Here is a 13,692-nt window from a genome sequence, read left to right on the forward strand (position 1 = left end):
ATGTAACCTTTAAACAACTACTTAAGTTTATTACATAATCATCTCTAAATGCTTTTTAAGCCTGCATATTTCTCCCATGAAGTGTTTCACTATATTCACAGGATGTGTGCTTATAAATTAAATGACATTAAAATACCAAACAATTTGGGTAAGACAAGAAAACTAAGTTTTTAAAGGGTTTCACCTTATAATTAAGCTATATATTTGCTATATGTGATTGTTTTCGTTTACCATGAAAAGATTTTAAACTATGAATTTTAAGGGTACTAGCAAAGCCCTAATCTTCCAAGACCAAAATGAATATGAATGTGACTTTCATTACTTGACGTTAAACTTATAAACAAAAAAATGAGACAGTCTGACAGTTATGACTTGTAGTTTGTAAGACCTCAATGAAAAAAACTCTTGCCACTGTTTTCATTAATTGAAAATTGTCAACATGACTCTCCAGAGAGAAATCACCTAAAATGAAGTGGGGCAAAAGTAGCACCTGACTGGTGTGGCTCATTGAGTCCTGCAAACTGAAAGGTCACCAGTTTGATTCCTGGTTGGGTCACATGTCTGGGGTGAGGGCCAGGTCCCCAGTTGGGGGTGTGTGAAAGGAAACCTGCCAGTGTTTCTCCTGCACATTGATGTTTCTTTCCCTCCTCTTTTCTCTCCCTTGCCCTCTAAAAATAAATAAAATTTTCACACATACACACAAAAAAACCAAAACACCAAAGTAGGGCAAAAGTAGGTTGACAGTTGTATGTGAAAGTTTATTCTTGTATCATTGTTTTTATTATTTCCCATATGAACTATAAACATACTTTTGCCCCATCCTACACATGATATTTACCTGGCATGACTTTTTATCCACCCAGAATCACAGCTCTTTATATATAGATTGCTTTAAAAGGATTCTGTTTTATGTGCAGTACATTCAAAAATACTTCCACAGACCAACATTTCAAAGAAAATACCACAGCTTAATTAATAATTATTAGGGATCCCCTTATACATTTTTTAAAGTCAAATACAAGCAAATAAACGAACAAAAAAAAAAAAGCCCAAGACGTCAGATACCTGGCTTCTCAATTTTGAATGAAATCATTTTACTATTGATAAAAAACCTAAATTTCAAAACACCTTACCATTCCCATAAATCAACCTTTTCTGGTGCATTATGGTCCTCTGTTCATCACAAAGGTCAATCCATGTTAGACAATTCAAGCTCCATAGAGGGAAAAATAGAAATTTTAATTTTTTTGATGAAAAGGACCAAAAATTTTCAATATTTTACCGCACAAATCTCTCAGAAAGTATTTATATCAAGGATTATGTTTTTGAAATCTAGGGTCTTCTAACTGGGTAAAAAGGATATAGATAAAAGTTTCACTATTTTTCTGTATTCATGGGTACAAATAAACACAATCCACATTTCCCATCCCTTCCATTTCAAATAACTTCTCTAATGAAGTTAGGAAATTAAGGCTTTCAGATCAGAGGGGAATTATTAAGGTTAGCTATTTTAGGATTCACAGGAAAGACTTATATACATAATTATTCCTATGATGTAATGTGTCAGCATAACTCAAAAAATATTCCATCTTTCTATAATGCCTCATCATCATCTTGTTTCTGATGTATAATCTAAAAGAACCTAAAATTTTTAACATTTTAAAATATACAATGACTTTTTTCAGGCAATGTGTATGTGCATGTAAATGAGTAAATATTAAAAAAACACAAAAATGTTAAGACATTGTGGTTTTATTCCTGTAATTTTATTAATAATGCATAAATGGCTAATGGACAGGCATCAGCAACTTGTCTGACTTAGCTACTGTGTGGAAGAACTGTTTTCTATTTTATCTAATTTAACTAATGCCTGTTCAGAAGCAGGTTAAAAATGTGATCTTGGACCCCACATTTACACAATAAATTAATCTAACTTACACAGACATCATATCTTTATTTAAAAACCTAAAAAATGTCACTAACTATTCTTCAAATTTTAAAACACTTGCCCAAACTGCTTTCTAGGTTTAGAGGCAGAGGGCTGACAACCAAAGAAACAATAAATAAAAATATCTGAGACTGTCCATCAGTGCTTTATTGATGGCATGCATCTCGTAACAGTGTATCAAAAATAAATTTTTAAGAGTGAAAAAATACTTCTGTTCATTTCTTAAATTCCTTATCTTAGTGTCCATATTAATAAATCTTAAAGTCCATGTGAAATACTATGACAACATCTAAGTTATACAACATACACTATACTGAAGGGCAAATTAAATAACAAAGGACCTAACAATCTGGGAAATGCCATTCAAACCTCTCTATTTCTGCTTTATTGATCTGGACACAAGTACATAAGTCTAAGAGGAAAAGACAGAATCTTGTAATATTTCCAGAATGAAAATGAACTTTCCCACCGTGAATAAAAGTAGCACATGCAGCCCAGGCTAATTACACATAAATGGGCAGCTCCTATAAAAACAACAGCAGTCCTCTGGTCTGTCTCTCATCATCATCATCATCATCATCATCATCATCACAAAGGTGTTTATCTCCACTGTAGTGTTGGCTCAATTGCCTCCACAATGAGTTAGGAGCAGACATTCTTGCACAGAAGTAACTCTGGTCGGTTTCATTTCTGCAGCACGATTTGTTCCAATATTTATAATGATATTTCAGTGAGTCACCTATTCCTCTGCATATTCCGATCAAATGACATCCAAGAGCATCAGCAGATCATCACCCTGACTGAAAAAAGTTTAAGCACACATATTTTTTTTCCCAAGAGGGAATGTCTTTTAAATGGCCCAGGAAAAAAAAATCTTAACTTTAAATAAAGCAGTGTTTGGAAATTCTAAATACCACCAATTCCTTAATCAGTAATTATAATAACTTTGTAAGAAAATTGCAATTCTGCATTTCTTATAGGTAGGACATCCCATCCTTTCAAGACAAGGTTAAAGCACATGGGTAAGAAAATTAAATAAAGTCTTCCCTAGTCATGAGTATAAGATGTTTAGACTGTTCCAACCCTACTATTCCAAGCTTAGAGGGGGAAACCTGGCACAATATATCTATAATCATATAGTAAAATTCATGACAAGATAGGTAGAAACTCCACACATAACAACGTTCACGAATAATTTAAGACTAGAGCGGAGCTTCACTCACTACTCTTAAATCCCTATTTAATTTATAGCTCTGCATGGGAGACTATCTGAATAGAACTTAGAGCATCCAAAGTCATTAGTTATCATTAATTTTCCTAAGATCCTAAGTACACTTTATAATGACAGGTAAAATGCAACAAAATCCCACTGCTATGCAGCTTGGCCTAGAAGAAAAGCTGTTACCTGGATGTGAATAAAACGCTTGGCCTGGCACAAACTCTGGGCAGTCAATCAGTTGCGAGAAGTCTGTTTGTGGCACCCGACGTGGAGGAGGGCCTGGAATTGGCCATTTTTCTGGTTCTATCTTTTTTCTCATTTTCTCGTCCACGATTTCCACTTCTGTGCTATCTTTCAGTGCCTATAAATAGGAATTAAAGAAATTATTAAAGAAATAATAAAGATATAGATATAAAGGTATAAATAATAAAGATATAGATATAAAGGCTATATCTTTATATCTATATAACGATATAGATATAAAGGTAAATAATAAAGATATCCTGTACTTCCAATAACCTAAAAAGTCTAAAAATTCCTATTTCATAGATGAGGATACTAAAGCTCAAATAAAGGACAGCAGTTCCCTCATCTGTCCCCTATCTGCAGCTTTACTTTTCCCAGTTTTAGTTACCTGTAGTCAACTGCAGTCCAAAAATATTAAATGAAAAATTCCAGAAATAAACAATTCATAATTTTAAACTGCACACAACACTGTTCTGAGTAGCATGATGAAATGTCACACTGGGCGTGAACTGTTTCTTTGTCCAGCATATGCAACCTGACTTTTAGTCACTTAGTAGCCATCTGCATTATCAGATCCACATGTTCCCAGTATTACAGTGCTTACTGCAAGTCACCCTTATTTTCCTTATTTGTTTGCCCTTAATAATAGTATAGCATACTACTTACTTCTCAAGTTATATTTTCCATAATTGGACATTACTTTAAAATTATTATCATTTCTACCCTGGCTGGCGTAGCTCAGTGGATTGAGCACGGGCTGTGAACTAAAGTGTCGCAGGTTTGATTCCCAGTCAGGGCACATGCCTGGGTTGCAGGCCATGGCCCCCAGCAACCGCACACTGATGTTTCTCTCTCTCTTTCTCCCTCCCTTCCCTCTCTAAAAATAAATAAAATCTTTTAAAAAATTATTATTTCTTACTGAATCAACAGCTTATATGTCAAAAATGCTAAACATAATAGTAACAAAAGTTCTTTTAAACATTCCTTCTCTACTGCTGTAAATTTTGACAATTTTTGATCTGAAAATTGCACTTGAGGACTTAATGGAATAAGAACAGATCAAAAAGAAAAACAAAGAAAAAACAACAGACCAAAAGTGTACAATACAATTACAACCAGATTCCTACAGAAGTAATGAGTGAGGGAAATTGGTAACAACCTCATTGAAAATGACAGCTGAACTGGATCTTTGCTATAGAACAATGGCATCAGTTAATAAACTCATTCTACTATGAACATGACCATAATATTTTACTACAAAACTAAACATAATTTTCTTCAAGTTACAGTATACGAGAAGTTTATTTAAATACCATCTATTCCTGAAGTAAATTTTTTGGTAAAATAACTCTTTAATCACATATCGACAAATAAAAAATCACTAGTTTATAGTATTTTGAAAACATGGACTTTTCTATAGGTAATTTTTAAAGCATGGAGCACGTGTTCAAAAAAGTTTGCTAAAGAAGTCTGTTTAAAAAGTGAAAAGATGACTCAAAGACTGGGGAAAATTGTTTGTAAAATACACATAGAGGATTTGTAGTCAGAATAAAGAACTCTTGCAATTCTATTATTTAAAAAAACCAACCAAACAAAAAAAACACTCCAGCTCTGGCCCTTTTGCCTCAGTGGATTGGATGCCGGCCTTCGAACCAAAGCGTTGCCACTTTGATTCCTGGTCCGGTCCCCAGTAGGGGTCCCGTGAGAGGCAACCACTCATTTATGTTTTTCTCCCTCTCTTTCTCCCTTCCTTCCCTTCTAAAAATAAACAAAATCTAAAATAAAAATCTCCAATAAAAATAGGCAAAAGATCTGAACAGATGTTCCAATAAAAAAGGTATACCAGTGGTAAACACATGAAAAGATGCTCAACTTCATTAGCCATTAGGGAAATGCAAATTAAAACCACAATGAGAAACCACTACAGATCTATTACTCAAAAAAACCTGACAATACCTAATGCTGGTGAGGTCATGGAGCAAATGAAATTCTCATACAAAGTAGGAGTGCAAGATGGTCAAACCCACTTAGGACAACAGGTTGGCAATTTCTTATAGTACAGATCACCTACCATACATTCAAGCAATCACAATTATCAATATTTATCCACTAGAAGTGAAAACATATGTCCAAATACCTTTATGCTTTCCTCATAATCTCCAAAAAGTGGAAACAAATCTAAATAGCTAAAAACAAGTGAATGGATAAAGTGTGGTACTGTGGAATAAGTCAACAAGAAAGAAAACAATTACTGATACATGCAACAGCATGAATCAATCTCAAAAGCAGTAAGTGAAAGAAATAAAAGGCTACAAAATATAATTTATTTATATGATATTCTGGAAAAGGCAAAAGTAGAGGGACAAAAATCAGGTCAGCAGTGCCCAGGTACTATGTATAAGGAAAGGGACTGGCTACACAAGTGCACACGCAAGGGTGTAAATCTGTCAAAGCTCACAGAACTGTACAGCAAAAAGGCCAGATTTGATTGTATGTATGTAATAGAAAACCAAAAATGTTCAATGCATTTCTAGAACAGGACAGACAAGAGATTTAATAAAAGCACTAAGAACATAAATGAAAGACTTTTAAATTAGTCTTTGTTTCACAAAAACATTCTCAAAAATTTAATAAATGGGAATACACACTATTGTACAGCAAACTGAAGAAGACTAAAGAACAAAGAGCAGCCAAGAATGTTCAAGTTTTAAAGGATCAGGTTAAAAATAGGTGGAAACATCATTACCAATTCTTTCAGGGATTTCCAAAGTTAGTAATTTATTTGAGCTTTATGAAATGGAAGAAAGCCATAAATACAGTCTAAGCCTTAAGCAACTGTGGACTGTTTCCACTTTTTTTCTCTGAAAAATGTCAATAGAATTTCTTACCTCTAAAATGAGACTGAGGTTTGTAGTGAGGGCCTGAACACGGTGGAAACCAGCAATCAGGGAAATGGGCAAGAAGCCCTGTTCATCCATCTTCCTCCTGAGAAAGAAGTCCCGCTCCAAGTTTTCTATGCTGAAGTAGTATTCACTGAAAAGGGAAGTCAGGCAGTACATATAAATCCCATCCATTCATTCAATAGGAAGTAAAGATATCTATTGCTTTTAACAGCTGATGCTGTTAAAAAACTATTCTAATTTATTGATGGCATTATATGTATTTAATGCAACACAGGGCAAACAAATGTAAGAAATAATAGCACTAACATGTGGAATCGAAAGAACAACATACATGAACAAAACAGACACACTGGTACAGAGAACAGATCGAAGGCTGCCAGAGGGGCCGTGTTTGGGGGACGGGGTGAGAGAGGTGCAGCGACTGAGAAGTACAGATTGGCGGTTACAAAACTGGCAGAGACACGGGGATATGAAGTACAGCATAGGATACACAGTCAATAATGCTGTAATAATGTATGATGCTAGGTGGGTAGTGGAAATATAGAGGAAACACTTTGTAAAGATATGATTATCTAATCACTATAGCATTGTGGTTGACCCTTTGGCAACCAAAGGGTTGCCAGTTTGATTCCCAGTCAGGGCACATGCCTGGGTTGTGGGCCAGATCCTCAGTGGGGGTCACGTGAGAGGCAACCACACACTGATGTTTCTCTCCCCCTCTTTCCCTCTCTTTCTCTTTCCCTTCCTCTCTCTCTAAAAATAAATAAAATCTTAAAAAAAAAAAAAAAGAATGATCAGCAAATAGCTAAACAGACTATGACATCATGAAGTACATGGGGGAAAAACACAAAAAAAGCTTAGACACCTTAAACTTTTCTAGGAAAGTATAGAAATGTAAACGGCAATACTGTAATCAGTAACTACAAGTTGCAAGATACGAATATGAAGAATGCATTAAGTAATGGCATTTGAGAAACATGTTTAAATTATAGCCTCCACACAGAAAAATTAGAATAGGATTCTAGAGAGACAAAACAAGATGATAAATGGGGAGAAATGTAAAATACAAAAGAATCCACGACATCAATAATGATATGGCCTACAGCTTAATTTTATCCTGTTCCCAAATTACAGAGAAAGTTGCAAAGATGGGTGGCAAATTAGGAGAAAGCATACCACCTCATATGTTTGGGTGTAAGGCTGGGTGACTAAAGATCCCCTAAAGTATTATTTAGGTCAAATTCTAACTTTGAAATGAAAATTGGCTTTGACCTACTTTTTACTGGGAGGAAAGTATCTTATTTTAGAAATGTAAATATCCAAGTTGTTTCTTTATACTCTGATATCTATCCAACTATCACAGTGCAAAGCTCCCTTAGGTCAATGAAATATCACTGACGTTTCATTAACATTAGTAAACCATTCACTCTTATCTAATACTTAAGAAAAAGTCTAAGTCTTGAGAGACTGGACATTCTGATTTTTGTTATACTTCAACAGCCCTTTCCACAATGCCTGGCATATGGTGGGCACTAATATATATGCTCACACTCTAAATCTATTACCTACAGCATATGTATGTTAAATCTTCTTATAAACATACTCATATTTATGCCTGTGCTAAGGACTGTCCCAGCTAGAAATAAGCAAAAACAAAATATTTTCAGTTAAAATTATTTTAAAAACCCACCTATAATCAGCTAAGCCTCTTAATTCAAAATTCATTTAGCATAAGTTTCAACAAGTACCAGTTTTTCAGTAACTGCTCAGAGGGAAAAATCTAAACCCTAATCAATATGCCTGCTATGTATGAGAAACCTCAAAGACACAAAATCAAAGTCATGACTCTTAAAATCGAGATGTCCCTTACTCAAAGAACGGTAACAGTGAAGAGCCATTCTAAATCTGGTGCTCTACCATCTGCTAAAACAGGAACAACAAAAAGGGGTCACGCCCAGTGCCGTGTCTGACATTGCGTTCACTGCCTCGGGAACCTTACATGTCCTTCCATAAGAAGTGGATCCTACAGTGCACGATCAGAAACTGTGTCAACAGTGCAGTAGCTTTGCTCCCCCTCACTTGGATGAGCACATGCGAGGCTGATTATCCTGAAATGGAGTTGCATGCCCACTACCAGGGTCTTAGAAGGAATCTGGCAGCAAGAGTTACAAAAAGACAGGAATAGTGGTTTGAAGTTGTTAGCCACAGGTTAGGCACTTTCTGCCAATAAAAAAGCCCTTTTCCTCAGTATTTGCATCAACTGTTAGAAAAGAACAAAACAAACAAGCTGCTTCATATTGTAAGCCAATGAAATCCACCATGAAAGCATCTCAGGGAGATGTTTGGTTGATGATGATGAAGACATTATTTTCTAGTGACAGAGTAGGGTCCATTTTCTTTCTTAAAAGAAAACGGATGTTTTAAAAATGTTTATGTGCTTTATAAAATAGCCTTTTACCTTCACCTTATAAGGATACAAAAACTAAAATTTCAGCAAATTGGTTATGCAAATCACTTGAAAACATTTTTTCACCATTATATAAACACTATAAATATGCAAAATATGCTATACTATAAAATATAAACATTTTATATTATAAATATATTTAAAATAAAATGTATTTTATATTTAAAAATATAAAAACATGGTACTTATTTTACCAACATTGCCTGGAAAAAATACAAAATGCCATAAAAACCCTCCCATTTTATTTATGAATAAACAGCTCAGAAAATGTGTTAGAACATATTCACTATCAGTGATATTCAAGTTTGACATTGCAACAGATATTATCACCCCATCTGCTCATGTCTGATGAACTTACATTTGGCGCTTAATATATTCTTTAAGCAATGCTTCTTCCACAGGATATACCTGTACGCCTGTACCATCATCATAGAAATACATCATACTGGTATTAAGCTCTGTTTGAAATAGTTGATCATTCCTTTCACCATGTTCTTGATAACCGTATGAATAATCAAAGTTCACTTTATGTAAAGAAAAAAAAAAAAGGCGGTCACAATTTTTTAAAAAACAGAAAAAACAGTTAATATAAAGAAAAACTCAAAGTAGAGTATCTCAAGGGATAACAAATATAAAACCATCTATTTATGATCTAATTTATTATCAGATAAACCAATTAGTTATATATGAGATAGTGGGAAAAACTAACAGAGGCCTTGCACACTTTTTCAAAGTTCATCTAATTTAAATTTAAAAAATCACGCCATACATCGAGGATGTCCTCTGCCTCGTCCTCTCCCCCGTCCCCGGCCTCGGCCTCGGCCTCTAGAGGACCCGCGGATGTTGCCACCCTCACTTCTCACACTGGAAACTTCATCTTGATCATCTCTCTTTTCTCTATCACGCCTCCAACCTTTAAAAAGTAAACAGTTTTATACATTACACTTTGCAGCTATGAATAACTTCATTATCTTTATGAAAGCATAGTTAACCACCCCTCCCCACTTTGTAACTAGTTGTTAGTAAACACACAACCTTCAGATAGATACAAACTTAAGAGATCCCATAGAAATCTGTCAAAATGTCTCCAGCATAAAAAAAAAAGAGCCCATAAAAGTACTGACACATAAAAAAGATACTCTAAGAAGTAAAAATAACATACTAAAAAGATTCAATGTCATAAAAAAGACAAAAGCAAGTGAACTATTCCAGACTAATGGAGACTAAAGATGAAAGACAACTAAAAGCATGTGTGATACAGATTAGATCCTAGAAAAGAGAGGGGATGCCCTGGCTGGTGTGGCTCAGTGGACTGAGTGCTGGTCTCTGAGCCAAAGTGTTGCAGGTTTGATTCCCAGTCAGGACACATGCCTGGGTTATGGGCCAGGTCCCCAGTAGTGGATGTGCAAGTGGCAATCACACACTGATGTTTCTCTCCCTCTCTTCCCCTCTCTCTAAAAATAAAATCTTTTAAAAAAAAGGAAGAAATCATAAAGAACATTTTTTTTTTTTAAATCTACCTGTGGATAGTCAGACTGTACTACTGTTCTTGCAATATATATTCTGAAGGTATTTAGGGTTAAGGAGGAACAATACCAACACTTACTTTCAAATAGTTTATCCTATACATGGCTATTAAAGTAATAAGCAATAAGACAAAGTTCTTTAGTCATTTTTCTCTTAGAATGTAACTTACTTCGTGTATCATTTCTCCTATTGTTATGTGATGATTTATTTGTTTCAGGTTGACATCTTGAGCTGTTCCGGGATCCTGGTCTTTCTTGACTATCTGGTCTTACATCATCTAAGTGGAGTGGTACCCACTTGTGCTTATTAGCTTGAAGAAAATAAAATAAAATCATTTAATGACAATGCATAATTCTGAATAAATCTTCGGAGATTTGAAAGGACTCTAAATTTTAATTAAATGAAAGACTTAATTTGTCCTTAAAAGGATTACCTGCAGAGTACCAATATAATTTCCTTCTTACACAGCTCCTTAAAAATCTATTCTGTGCAAGTAATATTTCTAAAAATCAAGTGAAAAACCAGTAATGAATTATCACTGGAATTCTTTTGCTTTTAAGTGAAATGCTTGCTCTTCTGTTTAATTCTGATGGATAATAAGGTATTCAAAATAGTATGTGTACACACTACTCCTGTCTAAAGCTTGATTCTTAGGCTTCAGAATGGGGTGGGCCTGATAAGAGATAATAATGTACACAATGGACAGCTTGGCTAGTGATTCAAAGTACTTTTAGTTTCAAATCACTGTCTAAAATATTGATTTATCCAGCATTACTACCAATGAAAGAGGTTTCTGAAAATTAAGTTTAAGTGTAAAATGTGTCTAACTCCATTTGATAATTCTTTTTAAAGCTACTACACACATTTTCCTAACTTCTTAAGAGACATAAGCAATTTAATTTTTCTTGTTGACTAAAGATAGTATAATTGTTATAGTGTTATCCTCAAGACTACCTATTTACAGATTCCACAGTTAAGGTTTCAAAATGTTCAGTCTTCTGGCCAATATTCTTTTTCAACTAAATAAAAAGACTCTTGAGCAAGGGAAACACTACTAAGGTAATTAAGGGAAAGGGAACCGTATTAGCGTACAACTACAGTGCAAATTCTTTGGCACAAGCCAGTCTTTAATTTGAAGACAAAAATGTGTGCTCTGAGGAGAGTCAATTCATGACTCGAGTATATGAATTACTCTAACTATAAATACCTGGACTTTAGTGTTGGCTGATAGTTTTAATTAAAGCAATTAAAAAAAAAGACAAATCTTAGAGCAGGAGGAAAGGTCTGCCATCTGTATGAATTCCAGACAGCCAAAAAGACTACTTATATGTCTAATAAGCATTAAAAAAGGTTTAAGAACTAGGGAAATTCTTTTCTAATAAGCATATGGTTATCCTGTTGGCACCGCTTTTGAGCAATTAGCCTTGGCTCATCGTACCAAGTGAGCCTAATGCTTACCCTACAGCTAAGGATAATCATTAAAATAAAAATCAATTAAGTGCTCAAGACATGATAGATTGCTACTTCCACTATTAAAGACGTTGGCCACAACTATCACATCATGAAATGTCCCGTCATGCCACATAACCTGCATGACTTAAACTGCTACATTATCTTCCCATGTAACTCAAAATGCTAATTCCAAGATTGAACCCTGCATGATGTGGACTGTGCCTACCTCCCCAATAGCATCTCCTGACACTCTCCCCAATATTCAGTGTGCCTCAGCTACTGTCCTTCTGACAGTTTAAAGAATTTTTCTGCCAAAAGACCCCTGCAGGTACTTTTACTAGGCTCAGAACACTGATAAGTATATGGTTTTACAAAGCAGTTAAATCATAACGTGTCCCCAGACACACGGAAAGCTCCAAAGAGAATATGTATACAATAAAGAGAGGGAGTAGTACCAATGCAGACTGAAAAAACAATAGTCATCACACAATTTTCCAATCATATATTTACACTCATTTCTGTAAGTGGAACTTCATTCTATTCTTACTGGAAAGCCTGATAGTTCAGAAATGAATCTTACAAAAGCAAATCAGTTACCATTGCAGATGGTATCAGGAAGAAATCCAAAAATATTCATTGACGACTACAAGGAATCAACTGATCAAATACAATTCTTCATTACTACAACTTCTTACAGAAAATAAAACTAAAATGGACATATAAACTAACCTCTCTTTCATCAACTACCTGACAGCCTCATCCTCACTGATATTTTTACCAGCACTAATTTACAATAGCCTTGACATGGAAACAGTCCACTGACAGATAAATGGATAACAAAAATGTGTCATGTAAAAAAAGTGTCATATATAAAAAATGGAATACTATTCAGCCACGAGAAAGAAAATCCAGTCATTTGCAACAAGAGATATACCTTGAGGGTATTATGCTATGAAATAAGTGAGACAGAGAAAAACAAATACTGTATGACCTCACTTATATGTGGAACGTAGAAATGCCATACTCAAAGAAACTGAACAGAGGAGGGGGTGAGAGAAATGAGTGAAAAGGGTGAAAAGATACAAACTTACAATTATAAGATAAGTAAGTTCTGCAGGTGCAGTGTATAGCATGGCAACACTAATTAACAATAGTATAGTATATATTTGAAAGTTGCTGAGAATAGATCTTAGAAGTTCTTATCTCAAGAAAAAAATTCTGACTCTGAGGTGATAGATGTTAACTAAACAGTGTAGTAATCACTTTGCAATATATACATGCATCAAATCACTTGTGTTCTATACCTTAGACTAACACAACCATATCATAATAAAATGGGGAGGGAGGAGATGAACTTATTGATGAACTAACCTTTCTTTCGTTGATTACTTGACTGTGCTTCATCCTCACTGACATTTTCACCAGGACCATCTAATTTTGTTTCACGGCTTTCTTTACTCTCACTGTTATTTCTCTTTTCAAACTTGTCTTCTCTTTCTTTTTTATTTTGTAGCTTTTTATTTCCTTGGTTGATGACACTCTGACACTGTGAAAAAGTATTAATGAATGAGTAAGTTTCAAGAACATTTTCACTAACATATCCAAAAATCTGTGGTAATATACCTCACCTAAATATGGCAGGACAAATGCCAACTTTTGAAAAGTAGGAGGTACTTTTCAAAAGACACTGTTAAAAGTCAAGCCACAGACTGGGAGAAAATACTTCTTAAGTATTTGATAAAGAACTTGTATCCAAAATATACAGGATTGGGCAAAAGTAGGTTTACAGTTGTTCATATGGAAAAGAATATATTAATAAATAATACAAGAATAAACTCGTGTTTTGCATACTCACAACTATAAACCTTTTACTCCACCCTATGTAATGAACTCTCAAAATGCAATAATAAGAAAACTCAATTTTTGAAAA

General features: G+C 34.6%; 1 protein-coding gene across 6 annotated transcripts in view; it reads right to left on the reverse strand.

Moving 5' to 3' along the window:
* LARP1B (La ribonucleoprotein 1B) overlaps nucleotides 1–13,692 on the reverse strand; it is a 68,623-nt gene that overhangs the window by 43,686 nt on the left and 11,245 nt on the right. For 5 of the 6 annotated variants that reach the window (XR_006784804.1, XM_045830983.1, XM_045830982.1 and 2 more), the window contains exons 4-9: nucleotides 13,134–13,308; nucleotides 10,480–10,620; nucleotides 9,553–9,696; nucleotides 9,142–9,307; nucleotides 6,302–6,446; nucleotides 3,354–3,528 (exon numbers count right to left, since the gene is read on the reverse strand). Coding sequence is in view for 5 of the 6 variants with exons in the window: in XM_045830983.1 (XP_045686939.1) it covers nucleotides 3,354–3,528; nucleotides 6,302–6,446; nucleotides 9,142–9,307; nucleotides 9,553–9,696; nucleotides 10,480–10,620; nucleotides 13,134–13,308 (946 nt within the window). In the remaining variant the exon portion in view is untranslated. Of the gene's footprint in view, nucleotides 1–737; nucleotides 2,749–3,353; nucleotides 3,529–6,301; nucleotides 6,447–9,141; nucleotides 9,308–9,552; nucleotides 9,697–10,479; nucleotides 10,621–13,133; nucleotides 13,309–13,692 lie in introns of those variants that run through there. The other variant, XM_045830985.1, reaches the window with a different exon arrangement.

This window comes from Phyllostomus hastatus, unplaced genomic scaffold (genome assembly GCF_019186645.2).
Source record: "Phyllostomus hastatus isolate PE091 unplaced genomic scaffold, TTU_PhHast_1.1 phas_contig_159, whole genome shotgun sequence".
In the NCBI taxonomy this organism is placed as follows: domain Eukaryota; kingdom Metazoa; phylum Chordata; class Mammalia; order Chiroptera; family Phyllostomidae; genus Phyllostomus; species Phyllostomus hastatus.